This window comes from Eulemur rufifrons, chromosome 6, assembly GCF_041146395.1.
Source record: "Eulemur rufifrons isolate Redbay chromosome 6, OSU_ERuf_1, whole genome shotgun sequence".
In the NCBI taxonomy this organism is placed as follows: Eukaryota; Metazoa; Chordata; class Mammalia; order Primates; family Lemuridae; genus Eulemur; species Eulemur rufifrons.
Window position 1 is genome coordinate 92,994,828 of NC_090988.1, and position 16,257 is coordinate 93,011,084.

General features: G+C 40.7%; 1 protein-coding gene across 22 annotated transcripts in view; it reads left to right on the forward strand.

The window, feature by feature from the left end:
- CTNND1 (catenin delta 1) overlaps positions 1-16,001 on the forward strand; it is a 47,154-nt gene extending 31,153 nt beyond the window's left edge. For 10 of the 22 annotated variants that reach the window (XM_069471410.1, XM_069471417.1, XM_069471426.1 and 7 more), the window contains 12 exons: positions 1,818-2,001; positions 2,749-2,866; positions 3,353-3,506; positions 4,653-4,721; positions 5,717-5,844; positions 5,947-6,097; positions 6,841-7,030; positions 7,353-7,467; positions 8,039-8,126; positions 11,039-11,101; positions 11,835-11,941; positions 12,743-16,001. In XM_069471410.1, coding sequence (XP_069327511.1) covers positions 1,818-2,001; positions 2,749-2,866; positions 3,353-3,506; positions 4,653-4,721; positions 5,717-5,844; positions 5,947-6,097; positions 6,841-7,030; positions 7,353-7,467; positions 8,039-8,126; positions 11,039-11,101; positions 11,835-11,941; positions 12,743-12,754 — 1,379 coding nt within the window. In that variant the 3' untranslated portion in view covers positions 12,755-16,001. Of the gene's footprint in view, positions 1-1,817; positions 2,002-2,748; positions 2,867-3,352; positions 3,507-4,206; positions 4,225-4,652; positions 4,722-5,716; positions 5,845-5,946; positions 6,098-6,840; positions 7,031-7,352; positions 7,468-8,038; positions 8,127-11,038; positions 11,102-11,834; positions 11,942-12,362; positions 12,450-12,742 lie in introns of all 22 variants that reach the window. The other 12 variants (XM_069471405.1, XM_069471413.1, XM_069471420.1 and 9 more) reach the window with 4 other exon arrangements.
- Positions 16,002-16,257: the final 256 nt, after the last annotated feature.

Genomic DNA, 16,257 nt, shown 5'->3' on the forward strand with positions numbered 1-16,257 from the left:
TATGGGAGGCCGAGGCAGGAGTATCGCTTGAGGTCAGGAGTTCGAAACCAGCCTGAGCGAAAGTGAGACTCTTTTTCTACTAAACATAGAAAAAATTAACTGGGCGTGGAGGTACACACCTGTAGTCCTAGCTACTTGGGAGGCTGAGGCAGGAGGATGGTTTGAGCCCAGGAGTTTGAAGTTGCAGTGAGCTGTGATGCTGCCCCTACACTCTAGCTGGGGTGACAAAGAAGGACTCTTATCTCTCTCTCTCTCTCTTTTTTTTTTTTTTTTTGAGACAGTGTCTCACTCTGGTGCCCAGGCTAGAGTGCCGTGGCGTCAGCCTAGCTCACAGCAACCTCAAACTCCCGGCTCAAGCAATCCTTCTGCCTCAGCCTCCTGAGTACCTGGGACTACAGGCATGCACCACCATGCCTGACTAATTTTTTCTATATGTATTTTTAGTTGTCCAGCTGATTTCTTTCTATTTTTAGTAGAGATGGGGTCTCGCTCTTGCTAAGGCTGGTCTCAAACTCCTGACCTCGAGCGATCCTCCCGCCTCGGCCTCCCAGAGTGCTAGCATTACAGGTATGAGCCACCGTGCCTGGCCCAGGACTCTATCTCTTAAAAAAAAAAAAAAAAAAAGATGGACAAGCTGGTAAAGATAGATATGTTTTTCTCCCTGGCAGTATTCGATCTGAGCTGATTGGAGTATTGGAGCACGTGCTTTTTAATTTATAATAATCTCTAACATAGTCTGTTATCTCTGAGCAACTACTGCCACATGGAAAGCTTTCTCCCAAATATGGAAGCTGAGTGTCAATTGCCGTTTTTCTACATTTCAATAGTTTCTTTTAAATATTTCTCTATCTTGACCCACCTGCTTGGCCCATATAGACACTTGAGCTTGTGGCCCTTTTTATTTAGAACAGTAGTTTTTCTGATTGTAGGTTATGATCCATTAGTGTAAATTAAACACAGTTTGTAGAACCTAATCAGCATTTCAAGAGAAAGAAAGAAAGAGAGAGAAAGAAATAGTATAGACCACTGGTTTTCAACTGAGAGTGATTTTGCTCCCTAGAAGGCATTTGCAGTGTTGGAGATATTTTGATTGTTATAATTTGGGACGGTGTTGGGGGAGTGCTATTGGCATCTAATGAGTAAAGATGGGGATACTGGGAAACATCCAACAGTGGACAGGACAGCTCCCCACAACAAAGAATTATCTGACCCAAAATGTCAGTGGTGGCCGGGTGCAGTGTCTCATGCCTGTAATCCTAGTGCTTTGGGTGGCAGAGTTGGGAGGATCACTTGAAGCCAGGAGTTTGAGACCAGCCTGTGCAACATAGTAAGACTCTATCTCTACAAAGAAAAAAAAAAAAAGGCAATTAGGTGTGGTAGCATGCATCTGTAGTCCTAGGTACTCAGGAGGCTGAGGTAGAAAGATTGCTTGAGCAGGAGTTTAAGGTTATAGTGAGCTACAATCATGCCATTGCATTCCAGCCTGAGTGAGACCCTGTCTCAAAAAAAAATAAAATAAATAAAATAAAATAAAATCAGTGGTGCTAAGGTTGAGAAACTGTGGTATAGATAGATGAGAGAGCATTGCATATAGTAAGTATTGTTTTACAAACCTTTATTTCATTATCTGTATGTATTCTGCTATAATGTAAAATATATTTCTTACTGTGGGTCACAAACAAAAGCTTGAATATCACTACAAGATATTTGGTCATTGGAGAAAACTAAGAAATGATGCAATGGGAGATTCTCTCTGACATTCTTCAAACATACAGTCTTGGGTGCTTGAGAACTATCTGACAAGTTGTCTCTGCCAGGAACTCTGTGGAATCTCTCATCCCATGACTCGATCAAAATGGAAATTGTGGACCATGCACTGCACGCCTTGACAGATGAAGTGATCATTCCACATTCTGGTTGGGAGCGGGAGCCTAGTGAAGATTGTAAGCCACGCCACATTGAGTGGGAGTCAGTGCTCACCAACACAGCTGGCTGCCTCAGGTAACATTGGGGGCTTTGAGAATGCAAAGATTGAATTTTTGGGGGCTGACTTAAATTTCTTTAAAAAAGATTAAAAATCTTTAGCTTGTTATCTGGCCTCCGCTCCTATCTGTATTGTGTCCTGTAGCTCCAGTCTGTCTTCCTGCTTTGGTCACCACTTCCTCATGTGTTCCACATGTACCTGTGTTGGTTTGCTTGATGTTCCCCACACAGCCTCCTCACTTTTATTTGTCTTTAGCTTTGTTCACCTACTTTGGTAAACACTTGTTCAGTACCTGCTACATGTAAGGCATTGGTCTAGTCCTGGGCTTGTGTGCGTTTGTGTCCCTGTCCTCAATTATCTGTACTTCAACTCAAGTTGCAATAAATGCAACAAAAGGAGTACAGAGTATTATGAAGGTAGGGTGTGGGTGAGGAACGTCTGTTCCTTCTATCTGCCGATGCCTTTTTCTGCTTATTTATCTTTTTGAGGCTAAATTCAAGTGCCTTTATTTCATGAAAGTTTTCCTATTCTATCTTTCATTATTGTTGTTGGTATACATTTATTAACCCACACTCCAGTGGGTTGTGAAAGTTCAGAAGGCAGGAACTGTGAATCAGCTCTCTCTCAACTGTAGTGCCTTACAATAGGTATTCACTATTTGTTATAGTAAATGGAAAGTGTTGAGGAAGCTTGTAGATGTTGAGGGATATTTTAGGGAGGATTTCTGGATTTGAGTCATCTTGAAGCTTCTGGTTTCCCCTCAGGAATGTAAGCTCAGAGAGGAGTGAAGCTCGCCGGAAACTTCGGGAATGTGATGGTTTAGTTGATGCCCTCATTTTCATTGTTCAGGCTGAGATTGGGCAGAAGGATTCAGACAGCAAGGTAAGTTAATGGCTGAGTGAATTCCATTCACTACAACCATGAGATATTTGTAGTAAAGACCTATCATCTCTTGCTTTCAAATAATATTAAAATATCTGTACCAGCTCCTACTCTCTAAAATGGGAATTCAACTTAGAAGAAAATAGTTTTCTTTAGAATTTCCTTCACCTGTATTATTTTAAAGCTGCTTAGCTGTATTCTGAAATTGTACATTTTCTAAGTAGTAAAAACAGTGATCCAAGCTTTGGATCACACACCAAATAGTAGCAGAAGCCAGTGAGTCCAGAGTTGGGCTTTCCATTAGCCTGAGGCTACAAGGATTTTGAGAAGCCCAGAGCGCTGAAGAGGCATCCTCAGAGATTGTGGATTGGGCTGTACATTTGAGGATCCACATTTTAAAACCTGAATCATGGAAACCTGTACTTGCTGGGAAATCACAGTAGGCATTCTTTTCTCTCACTGAGCCTTTTATCTTTTGTCCCTAAGCTTGTGGAGAACTGTGTTTGCCTCCTTCGGAACTTATCGTATCAAGTTCACCGGGAGATCCCACAGGCAGAGCGTTACCAAGAGGCACCTCCCAATGTTGCCAACAATACTGGGCCACATGCTGCCAGTTGCTTTGGGGCGAAAAAGGGCAAAGGTAAGTCTTGGTTTCTGTTCCTTGCTCTTTAACGTGGGACAGGGAAAGAAAAGAGGACACTTTTTTTTTTTTTTTTTTTTTGGAGACAGAGTCTGGCTCTGTCACCCAGGCTGGAGTACAGTGGCACAATCATAACTCAGTATAACCTTGAACTCTCTTGGGTTTAAGCAATCCTCTCACCTCAGCCTTCCGAGTAGGTAGGGCTATAGGCGCATGCCACCATGCCAGCTAATTTTTTTAGTTTTTTTAGCACCAGGGTCTCACTATGTTGCTTAGGCTGGTTTTGAACTCCTAGTCTCAAGTGATTCCTGCCTTGGCCTCCCAAAGTGCTGGGATTACAGGTGTGAGCCACCATGCCTGGTAGGAAAGAACACTATTAGCTTTAGGTACAAAATACTTGCCAAGCAGAATAGGAGTCTGCCTGGTCAAGAATATCTTTTTGCTCTGCTGCTGCTTCTCCTGTGTTGTGTGCTTCATTGAAGGTGGTGGTGGTTTTGGTATCGGTGACTGGGGCAGTGAAGGACGAGAACCCAGCTAACCTGGGGCCTTCTCCCCATACGTCCTTCATGTTTCTTGTGTTTTTCTTTTTCTTTCTGTGCTTTCCTGCTTATTTGCCCATAATCCTGCTGACATCTTTCTCCTGCATTTTTCTTCCTTTGTTTCTCTCCTCTGCTTTCCACCTTGGGTGATGCACTGGAAGATGAATGGTTCTCCAGAGGTGAGTGGAGTCTTTTAAGGTGCTTATCTACTTCTAATTTGCATGTTTTGGTTTTAGCTTCCCTAGTGTTTTCTTGTCTAACTTTTCTCTGTGAATGCATGTAGGAAAATGTAGTTGAGGAAAACATTGCAACAAGTTTAGCTCTTTTGAGCTAATAGCTCGTGGCATGCTATTTCTGGGCAGCAGTTCCTGTTATCAGAACTCGGGACAGTAGCAAAAACAGTGGTTATCCTAGTCTTACTTATCTGCTGCCTGTTTTCTGACCTTGTTTCTGCATAGCCCCTGTTGGGACAAATTATGCTCCCCTTCTCCCCCCACCATGCATCTCTGATCAAAAGATTCTGACTGAAGAATGAAAAATATGCCAAGTGGAATCTTTGCTTTCTTGAACTTTTTACCCCTTTTCCCTCTTTTGTTCATTTCTACAGGGAAAAAACCTGTAGAGGATCCAGCAAACGATACAGTGGATTTCCCTAAAAGAACTAGTCCTGCTCGAGGTAAGTTTGCATATGTTTACTGTTCTCTCTTTTCCAACTTATGGATTTGAGTGATGGTGAAAGTATTAGAAAACTTCATAGTAGTATAGTAGTAACTTGGAAAGGACTGCTTGTTGAGGAAATTGTTCAGGTTACTTAAGGATAGGATAAGGATGATAGAGCATAAACTTAGGAATCTTAAGTGGCCACTACAGTTCTTCAGACTTAAACCTTGCTATTAATAAGAAGCTTATTTTTTCACAGTTTGGATCTTTATCATCATCAATACAGTGAATCCAAAGTTCACAGCCCTCCATAGATATAAAAAACTTAAATAGTTAAGTCTATAATGGGCCCTTGTACTTAGTCATTGTAAAGGGGGAAGGATGACTGGGTTAAGTTAGAAATAATTGATAAAGGAGGAAGGAAAGAGAGGAGTTGAATATGATGAGTTGATATCTGTTTTGCTTTTACCATGGATAAGTTATTCTTTTTTTTTTTTTTGAGACAGAGTCTCACTCTGTTGCCTGGGCTAGAGTGCCCTGGCATCAGCCTAGCTCACAGCAACCTCAAACTCCTGGCTCAAGCAATCCTTCTGCCTCAGCCTCCCGAGTAGCTGGGACTACAGGCATGCACCACCCATGCCTAGCTAATTTTTTCTATATATATCTTTAGTTGTCCAGCTAATTTCTTTCTATTTTTTTAGTAGAGACAGAGTCTTGCTCTTGCTCAGGCTGGTCTTGAACTCCTGAGCGCACACGATCTACCCGCCTCGGCCTCCCAGAGTGCTAGGATTAAAGGCATGAGCCACCGAGCCCGGCCTGGCTAAGTTATTCTTAAGGCATGGAATCAGGTTTCTGAGTTTGCTATTGAGTGGGTGGGAGAGTTTAGGGAGCCTAATGATACAGGAGCATAAATCCATCAATTCAGAGTACCAAGGCTGGACTCCAGCCAGCCAGAGCCTGTTTCGTAGATGTTGATTAGCATCCTTTGCCTTCTTTTCCTTTCTTGTGCAGGCTATGAGCTCTTATTTCAGCCAGAGGTGATTCGGATATACATCTCACTCCTCAAGGAGAGCAAGACTCCTGCCATCCTAGAAGCCTCAGCTGGAGCGATTCAGAACTTGTGTGCTGGGCGCTGGACGGTAAGTACCTTTCAGAAAATGAATTTGGAGATGGGAGAACTTAGATAACTAGTTTGGTGCCAGTTGTAATCTGTTTTACCTCTTACGATGTGTTTGTTCTAGTATGGTCGATACATTCGCTCGGCTCTGCGTCAAGAGAAGGCTCTTTCTGCCATAGCTGACCTCCTGACCAATGAACATGAGCGTGTAGTGAAAGCTGCATCTGGAGCATTGAGAAATCTGGCTGTGGATGCTCGAAACAAAGAATTAATTGGTAAGGAGTTGAATGCTGTTACCTCAGCATCTAGTATAGTGTCTGCAATCTAGCGGGTGCTTAATAATTTATTGAATTCGTTGCAGTGACTTGGAAGGACCCTAGCCCTCCATAGTTTATGAATCTAAGGGTTGGCGAGAGCTACAGTTTAATGGTTCTTGGAAAGACAAGAAATGATGACTCTTCAAAAGTAGAATAACAATAGCTATTATTTATTTATTGAGTACTTGGTTACTAGGCAGTGTTAAGCACCTCTGTTTTTTCATTTAATCCCCACACGTTACAAAGATACTTTTTTTAATAGGATAAATAAACTGAGGTTCACAGAAGTTAAGTAATTTGCCCAGAGTTAATACAGCTAGTTAGTGGCAGAGCCCAATGTATTTATTTTACAAATTCACAATCACTGTTTTATTATATTAAATTATTATAATATTCAATATATTGTTTTTATTAGAGTATCTGAAAGGACTGTGTAGTATATATGATAAATACAGTACTCACATTGTTTCAATGTGATTGAAGGAGAGAAGAAATAAAGAAGTAGGAAGGACAATAAATCCATTACTGTTCCAGGCTTTTGCCCTTTTTGATATGATAATCCCATAGGAAAATGAAGTTGATTTGTATGGATAGCACCTATACTTGATGTGATCAGTACACTTTAAGTATAGTGCAAGGCTTCTCATGACCTGACTCTGCCTTTTCTCCCTGGGTACGTTCCTTCTGTCCTACTTCTATAGGTAAGCATGCTATTCCTAACTTGGTAAAGAATCTGCCGGGAGGGCAACAGAACTCCTGGAATTTCTCTGAGGACACCGTAGTCTCTATTTTGAACACCATCAATGAGGTTATTGCTGAGAACTTGGAGGCTGCCAAAAAGCTTCGAGAGACACAGGGCATTGAGAAGCTGGTATTGATCAACAAATCAGGGTGAGCTTACCACTTAAAATCACAGCTGGAAGAATTTGTATGAGAGGGGAGTTGCTGAGAAGGGCCTTTCCTTTTTGCTTTTTATGTATGAAGTGTGAAGAGTATTATTCTATTTTCTGTCTTAATTTTGATCCAAAATTAATAACAGACTCTTACATCAAACATTTTTTTGTGTCACCGTTTGGGATACAGCATTTGATGAAAACTTGATTTTGTCCATTTTGGCATCTATATTCTTACGTTCTTATTAGAGGGTATAGGTTCTAAGATTCTTTCCTGGTGTTAATATCCAAATTCCATATGGTGTTACTTTCTTCAAAAGGAACCGCTCAGAAAAAGAAGTTCGAGCAGCAGCACTTGTATTACAGACCATCTGGGGATATAAAGAACTGCGGAAGCCACTGGAAAAGGAAGGGTGGAAGAAATCAGACTTTCAGGTATAGTAACCCTTGAGACCAAGAATTTTACCTTTTTTTCCCCCCTTGGTCCCAGGGTAATGTTTCTGTCTTCTTTGAGTTTTTTTTCTTTTTCACCACCACACTAAATCTATTTTTGACCCATCTCATAATTGGTAGAAATTATTTACCTTACTCCTCCTCAACAGAGTGGGGAGCTACAGTGCGTTTGTTACTGAAAGCTCTCTGGTCTTCCTCTGCGTCGTAATATACTATAAGTGTTGGTGGTGATGAAGGATGAAGGGATGGCCTTTTTGTCTTTTCCCCAAATCCCCATAGCTCTTTGAAGTAGTTTACTATCCTGAGACTGTATTTCCCTCTGATAGTATCAGTGTTTGGAACCTTTGTAATCTCCTGTTCCAGAACATAAACAGAAGCCATAAATCCTAGCTCATTTCACCGTATTAGGGTATTTATTCAACCCTTACAAGAGATGCCTTTTTGTAAGAATTGTATTTGGAAACAGGAACTTAGAGGTTTGTGCCCACTAAGGAGTTAGATATAGGTGAATTTAATATTCTGTGGCATTATTGCATTTTGGTTTTGCTTCCAGGTGAATCTAAACAACACTTCTCGAAGCCAGAGTAGTCATTCATATGATGATAGCACTCTCCCTCTCATTGACCGGAACCAAAAATCAGGTACAGTATCCAGAGAGCACACCCTTCTCCTTTTAGCCACTCTGCGCAGCGGTGGGGAACCTGCGGCCCTCTGATTTCAAGATTGTTCTTTTTTAAGCACGAAAGGAGACAAGAAAAGCTTCATCTTTCTCTGCTGCACCCTTTTTAATAAAAGAATTTGTTCTGTAAAATTTGGATTCAGACAAAAGGCCACACTTAAGGAGCTAGAAGGCCACATTTCACCTTAAGGCCGCAGGTTCCACACCCCTGTGGAAGGTAATAATACTCTGCTCCAGGATTGTAATGCAGAATTGGGTAGGTATGAGCATTAGAAATCAAAGCAAAACAGGTTATTAGCCTGGATGTGATTCCCCTATATTTGCTTGTGAAATCAAAATCACTGGGAAGTGGACCCTTGTCTCTTTTTTCTATTTTTTTTTTTTCCTCTTTTAAATTTCCGTATAGGGACCAGGTACAGTGGTGCATGTTTTATAGTCCCAGTTCCTTGGGAGGCGGAAGTGGGAGGATTGCCTGAGCCCTGGAGTTTGAGACCAGCCTGGGCAATATAGCACAACCTTCTCTCAAAAAACTTTTTTTGTATAATATTAAGTAATATGTGTTTATTATTGAAAAATTAGAAAATACAGGTAACCAGATAAATAACACCAAAATATCACTCTTTTCTATTACCCAGAGATGGCCACTGCTATTTTTCCCTAAGAGATGAATCATATATTTTGTTTTGTAAATTCTTTTTTACTGAAAGTGCATATTGTGACCCTTGTGACACTGGCTTTTGCCTTGATCATTGGTTTTTTTTGTTGTTGTTGTTTTATTTTTTTGAGACAGAGTCTTACTCTGTCACCCAGGCTAGAGTACAGTGGCATCATCATAGCTCACTGCAACCTCAGACTCCTAGGCTCAAGCAATCCTGCCTCAGTCTCTCAAGTAGCTGAGACTATAAACATGCGCCACCATGTGGGGCTAAGTTTTCTATTTTTAGTAGGGACAGGGTCTTGCTCTTGCTCAGGCTGGTCTCTAACTCCTCACCAAGGCAATCCTCCTGCCATGGCTTCCCAGAGTGCTAGGATTACAGGGGCTAGCCACCGTGCCCAGTTGATTATTGGTTCTTGAAATGTAGTCTGAGGATTCCAAGAATGTTGTCATTTGTACTGGTGGTACAAAGCACTGGTGCTTACTGCTGGTGGCTTAGCACAAACCAGGGGAGTGACACCAAACTGAGTGAGTCATTGTAGTCTTTGCTGCCATGTACTTAGTTAAAAGAAGAGCCATTTTTACTTAAGAATATAATTGATAGAGCTGTAAAAATTAATAATTTTACTATTTTTCTACCCTTTAGTACACATCTTTTTAATATTCTGTGCTGATGAAGTAGGATTACTCATAAAGCACTTCTGCTGCATACTAAAGCCTGATGATTGTCTGAAGGAAAAGGGCTTAAGTTATTGAGTTACTAGTTGGACTAGCCACTTTTTTCTGAACATCATTTTTACTTGAAAATATTTGTGGCAAATAAACTATAATTATTTGTACATGGATATTTAGCAGATATTTTCTCAAAAATGAATGTAGTGAGCTTGTCACTTTGAAGAAAATAACTGACAGTATTTGCTGCCTGGGCTTTCAAATGAAAATTGTAATTTTGGAAAACTTGTATCTGCCACTGTGAGCCTGGTAACTTCCCAATACTTAAAAGACTTTCTAATGAAATCAGTGGTGATATGAATGAATGTGATTTTAGAAAAATATTATACAATGATGTGTGTTACATTTGAAACATCTGCATAACTCTATGAACCAGTATTTTGCAAGTGACTAACGCATGATGTTTTAAAATCATGTATGGGTAATTGATCCATTCAAAGTGCAAGACAGAGCAGTCTTTTAACAGAATATGAAGAGATTGTTAGTTTGGTTTCAGATTCCACATTACTGCTAACCTTTAAGAAACTGCTACTTGTCTAGTATTATATACTATCAAAGACGGATAACCAAAATTATCTGAAAAGACTATTAAAAATTTCCGCCCTTTTCCAACTTTTTACCTGTGTGAGGCTGTATTTTCCTTGTATACTTCAACCAAATTAACATATCCTGATAGATTGAATGCAGAAACAGATATGAGAATCTAGGCTGGTCATGGTGGCTTATGCCTGTAATCCTACAACTCCGGGAGGCCGAGTTGGGAGGATTGCCTGAGGTTAGGAGTTTGAGACCAGCCTAAGCAAGAGCAAGATCCTGTCTCTACTAAAAAAATAGAAAAAATTAGCCAGGTGTGGTGGTGCATGCCTGTAGTCCTAGCTACTTGGGAGACTGAGGCAAGAGGATTGCTTGAACCCAGGAGTTGGAGATTGCTGTGAGCTAGGCTGATGCCAGGGCACTCTAGCCTGGGCAACAGAGACTCTGACTCAAAAAAAAAAAAAAAAAAAAAAAAAAAAACAAACAGATACGAGAATCTAGCTATCTTCTATTAAGCCAAACTTAATAGAAGGGATATGTAAAAATTAAACATGTTTTTTATTAAAATATTAACAAATTCATTAAGGAAGTAGGTATTTTAAATTTCTCAGTGTGATAAATATTAATGCACATAACCCATGCTAATGAAAGCTCTTTGGATCCTCATACTTTTTAAGACTGTAAAGGGGCCTTGAGAACAAATAATTTGAAAACTACTGGCTTAGATGGATTTGTTTCTTATATTAAGAGTCTGTAGGAAAAAGATCGCTCTAAGTCCTATGAGGGCTTTGTTACAACTGTAGAGTTGTGATCAGTGCCTGGCACATAGTGGGTGCTAAGTAGAAATTTGAGTGAAAGGAAGAAAGGAGGGCAGACCAGAGAGCAATTTTTATGTTGTGTATAGATTTTGAAGAGTTGGTTTTTGACGTGGATAACTTTCTTACTTCATATAGATAAGAAACCTGATCGGGAAGAAATTCAGATGAGCAATATGGGATCAAACACAAAATCATTAGGTAGGTGATTAATTCCTGCCTAAGGATGTGGAGTAATATTTCATTGGGCTGAGGGATACTAGTAGTTTTTTCTAAAACCCTGATCATTTACCATTCTAGAAGAGCACTGGCTGATCATTTCCATTTGGAAGGATGTAAAGAAATTTACTTTTTCACATTCCCACATGCTCAAAGGTTTTCAGAAAATCTTCCTCTGCCTCTCCGGTTACACAAGTTCAAGTTTGTGTGTCTAAACTTACAGCCCATCACAGTGTGACCCCAGTTTCCTTTTCTATCTTCTCTTTGTGCACTCTGTGTCAGCTTGCCTGGTGTACTTGCTGTTCTCTCTTTACTCTCTGTGTTTCTATAAATTGTGATCAATACCTACTGGAATGTCCTTCCCATTTGCTTTTCTAAATTCTCTTTATCCCCAAAGGCTTAACTCAAGTCTTGTTCTCCCTTGTCAGGTCCTTCCTAACTATTGCAGCATATTACACTCTCTCTTCTCTTAATTCCAATACCTTTTACAGACAGATCTTTATTATCGTATGTCATACTCTGGGTATTTCATACATAATGTCTTCCCTGCTAGATTCTAGTTCTTTTTAAGTCAGGGACCATCAGACTTTAATGACTTTCTGGAGCATTTGACAAAGCTCAATTCTCAACAGAGGTGCTTAATTCATGCTTACCTATTTTGTATATATTGTACATAAGAAGGGGATGTCATATTTCTGTGTACTTTTTTCACTAGATAACAACTATTCCACATTGAATGAGAGAGGGGACCACAATAGAACACTGGATCGATCTGGGGATCTAGGCGATATGGAGCCGTTGAAGGGAACAACACCCTTGATGGTAAATTCTCTTTGTTTACTGTTGTCTATCTAAGGTTCTATTTTGAAGCCTGTGTGTTTTGTGAAATAGGAAAAAAAGTACAGAGGGAAAGATAAGCATCCTTTTCTGGTAGGGGTTTTCGGGAAAAAGTAGGGGTTTTGACTCATGCTGGGATTTCTTGGGCCATTAGACTGCAGTGGTTGAGATGAGGAAGCTAGTCTGTAAACATGTTACCGGTAGGACTAACACTAATTAATCTATTCTCATACATTACCTTCTTCCTGTCCCTCCTGTTTATGAATATGAATATTTTGCCCTTCTCTTACTTTGGTATCTTGTTTTGTTTGAGTTTATAGATATTGGGATTTTCCCTAGGTCTGGCACGCACTCATGAGGTGTTCCTATCTCTTTACTAATACTAACAAATTGCATGTGTTCACAGCAGGACGAGGGGCAGGAATCTCTGGAGGAAGAGTTGGATGTATTGGTTTTGGATGATGAGGGGGACCAAGTGTCTTACCCTGCTGTGGTATGTCCTCTAGTTACCCCCAAGATCGTCCTTGAGGAAGGAGTTTCCTATGTGTCAGCAGTTCGCCAATCACGCTGATCTGATCAGGCCAGAGACACTAGTCTCAGCCACGTGGGCTCGGGGGGTTCCGCTTCTGTGATTATTACCTCTTAAAAGGCTGGGACATGCAGTTGGTGATCTGATTCCCCATTATGTGCTGCCTTCCTTCCTCCAGATTTGTTCAACGGTGTATTTTGGGTCTCCTTGTTCCCAACCCTATTAACATCCTCTCTTTCTCTTTTTTTTCTCCACAGCAGAAGATTTAGCACCACTATCTCCATTCCATCTGGGCTTATAATATATGTACTTTTTTTTGGTGGTGAAATGGACGGATGATTTTCCCTTTCTTCGCTGGACTATTGTGCCAACTGCCAGGCTGCCTCCTGCCCTTATAGCCCTAAGTGGCTGCCTTCTTTCCATCAACTCCCAACTTCTTCCAGTGAAGTTTAATTGTCCCACCCCCCAACCCATGCAATTTCTCCCAAGAAGCCTGACTCAGTTATTTGCATATCTTGAGCAACTGCTGCAGATTAGCTCTTTTTGCCAGCTCTCCCTGGAACTCTTGGCCTTGTGTGGAGGGAGGGAGAGAATGGGAATCTTCACTGGAAGCTGTGGGAAGACTTGGAAGTTACATGCTGTATATGCAATGTCCTGCAATCTGATAAACTGATGATTCTTAAGATTTTTTTTTTTTCCTGGTGGGGAAGGGACTTTTTATTTTCTTTTGGAGAAGGGGAAATGTGAGCTCTTCCCTAATTCCTAGTGGCTATTTTTGAAGCAAAGAAGGCTGGCAACATTGGCACATTCCACCTGGCAAGGGCTCTTAAGTAAGTGGAGGTCTCCTAGAACTGGGATTAAGAAACCTGGGTCTCCTCATCTCCAGGGCAGGGACCATCAAGGACCTACAGACTCCATCTCTTCTACAAGCCTCATGCCAACCGTGGGCTGCTGCTGCTGCCCCTTACGGAGGCTGTCGTTAACCCACCTCTCCCACCCTGTGATATGTCTGCTGACTTGGCCTGGCTATTTGCAAAAGGCCACGGAAAGAGGAGAATGTCAAGACTCCTTGGTTGAGAAGGAGCAGAAAAATGTCTTTTGAGAAGAAGAGGAACCTCTAGGAGGAGCCTAGTAGGAATGTACATGAAGCAGTTAGTCAGAAACTGGCAGGAAGCTTCAAAGCTGGCTTCCCCCCACCCTATTTTTCCTTTTCCTACCCTTATAGGCCTGTCCACCCCTGCCTCCACCCTGGATTGGTTGGCCAACTAACGGACTTTGATGTATATAACTCCTATCCCCTTTACCCTTATAAGGTGGGGATTGCCCCTGGCTTTGCCTCTTCTTTGTGCCTTTGGCCTTGGGTGCATCTCCTCCCTCCCTTCCATGTGCCTTTCTTTGCCTCTGCAGTCTCATTTCTCATAATTTTGCAAATTGTATTTTGTTGCTTTCTTACCCACTGTTGGCCCTAAATAGCAGAAAGAAGAAGAGAAGTGACCTAGAGAACCTCAGATTCTCCATTGGGGATTGATGTAGCCTCTGATTTTAGCCATAGCAAGCTTTTGCTCAACAGCATATGGTTGGGATTTTGCAAAAATACTGTTTTGATAAATCTCAAAGTGAGGTTGGTGGGAGGAGTGAGTGGTGTAACTCTTACTCCTTAGGTGCCCAGAATTTACCATCATCTCTGAAGCAATTATAGAGGGAAGTGTTCTCTCCCCAATTCCTCCCCTTCCCCCTAATACTACCCTCTCTCACTTTAGTATATATTAACAGGTTGGGCTAGAGGAATCAGCTGCTATGCGGGTTGATTTTTTTTTTTTTAATATTTTTCCTTAATTTGCCTTCCCAGTTAATCTAAAAGCTCTGTTCCATGCAACTGGAATTCTTTATCCCTCTCTTCCCCTTCCCTTATATATTGAGGCTATGGGGTAGGAGAAAAGTGCACAACCCACCACTCCCCTTCCCCATGCATTAAAATTCCTTATTTACCTTTTTTCCCCTCCCATTTTCCCCACTCCTATCCACCTTCCCTGGCAAAAAGGAGCCTTTTGCTCTCTGTGACCCCAAGAGCACACTGCACAGGGGAAATTGCCCCCATCCAGACCTGGCTCCACTCTTGGCTTCTCTTGTCCTCTTCTGCTCTTTTCCTGGTGCTCTTTTTTTTCTCGGTGGGGTGTGGGTAATAGAACAGCTGTGGGCTTTTGGGGACCTTTAACTGTTTTTTTTTTCCTTTCATTTATAAAAACACTAAACATTCAATTCCAGAGAACCAAAAATCCCACCTTCCCACCGAACACTACCAAGGGGCATGTCTTCTGCTCCGTTCCTTTTCTCTTTTTCTTTCTCTCTTGTTAATGCTTTTAAAAAAAATGAGTTTTTTATATAAATAAAGTTTTTAAAGTGTGTATGTAGGGAGTCTGTGTCATTTCTTCGCTTCAAGCTGTATTTCTTCCCTCTTCATCTTGGTTACTTCCTTACGTATCAGTGTCCTTTTTCTTTCCAGAGCAACCAGAAGGAGGTTATACCAGGATTTATTTTGAGCTCAGCCTCAACTTGAGCAACATTCTTTTTAATTATATGTGAAACATTTTTCCCCGAAGATTCTTAAAAATTAAATGTGGCTGAAGTTGAGCATGAGGCGCTTATTGCTCACTTAGAAATAGGAAACCAAAGTATAAAGAATTAATGACTTCCATAGTCACTGGGATTCTTTTGCAACATTTGAGAAAACTAACATTAAATAAAGCTTACTACAATATGTGGTCCTCTTGAACATAACACGAATAGAAGATTAGAAGCTACCAACTCCAACTGCCATCCATCCTAATAAATATGAAAATGTAGAACTAAAAGTCTTATGTATATAAGTAATGATCACTGGGCCATGATGTTGCTTCTCAGGCTATCTGCAATCCTTCAGTCAGAAGATAATAGGCCTATTTACTTGACAGACCATATTTGGTAGGACATTATTTGTGTGTGGATTACTAGGGATTGTCTTTACTACAGAGGCCAAGGATTAAGACCTATGGAAGGAGACTTATTTTTCTGAGGCTTTCGTATCCTATCTTGTAATTAAAAGACTCAAGAATTTGTATAAAATACTTTCTGTATACCTGAATTTTTAGATTATATAGCTGCTACTGCTGGTCCTATCTCATTTTGTTGAACTAAGACTTGGGTATGAAAACTTTCTTGGGCTAGTAAGACCAGGAAATATAAGCATTCTAGTTTTTACCTTTTAAGGCTTGATTTGTGTCTGAAAATTGTAGTGTTCAACTAGAAGCATGAGGCACAAAGCCAAAAAGCTATTGTGGCTTGCTTTCCAAAGAGGTGTGGTAGCCCCGCTTGAGATGGTTTTTATCTATGTAGAAAACCCTGGCTACTGGTCAATAGCCTTTTATTTCTGTGTTAATATTCTTTATTATTCACTGGCATTGAGCTAGATACAAACACTACTCTCTTCTTCCTGGATTGGTTCATTTGTTGTATCTTATTCAATAAATATTTGCTAAGTACTTCCTATATACTGAGCATTGTGTAGAGGTAAGATTTAGATTAGAGAATGAAACAGATGGATCCTTTCTCACAGATTACAATCCATGAGAATCCCATGTAGCTAAGATCTATGATCCTTTGAAACATTTCTTTCTGTGCCCTTACCTAACTAAAATGAGGTGTTTAACAGAATAATCTGTAAAGGTCTTATATCTCTTAAGTTTCTTGATGCTGATTTAATAATGCTTTTGAAGGCTTTTGATATCTCTTGCTC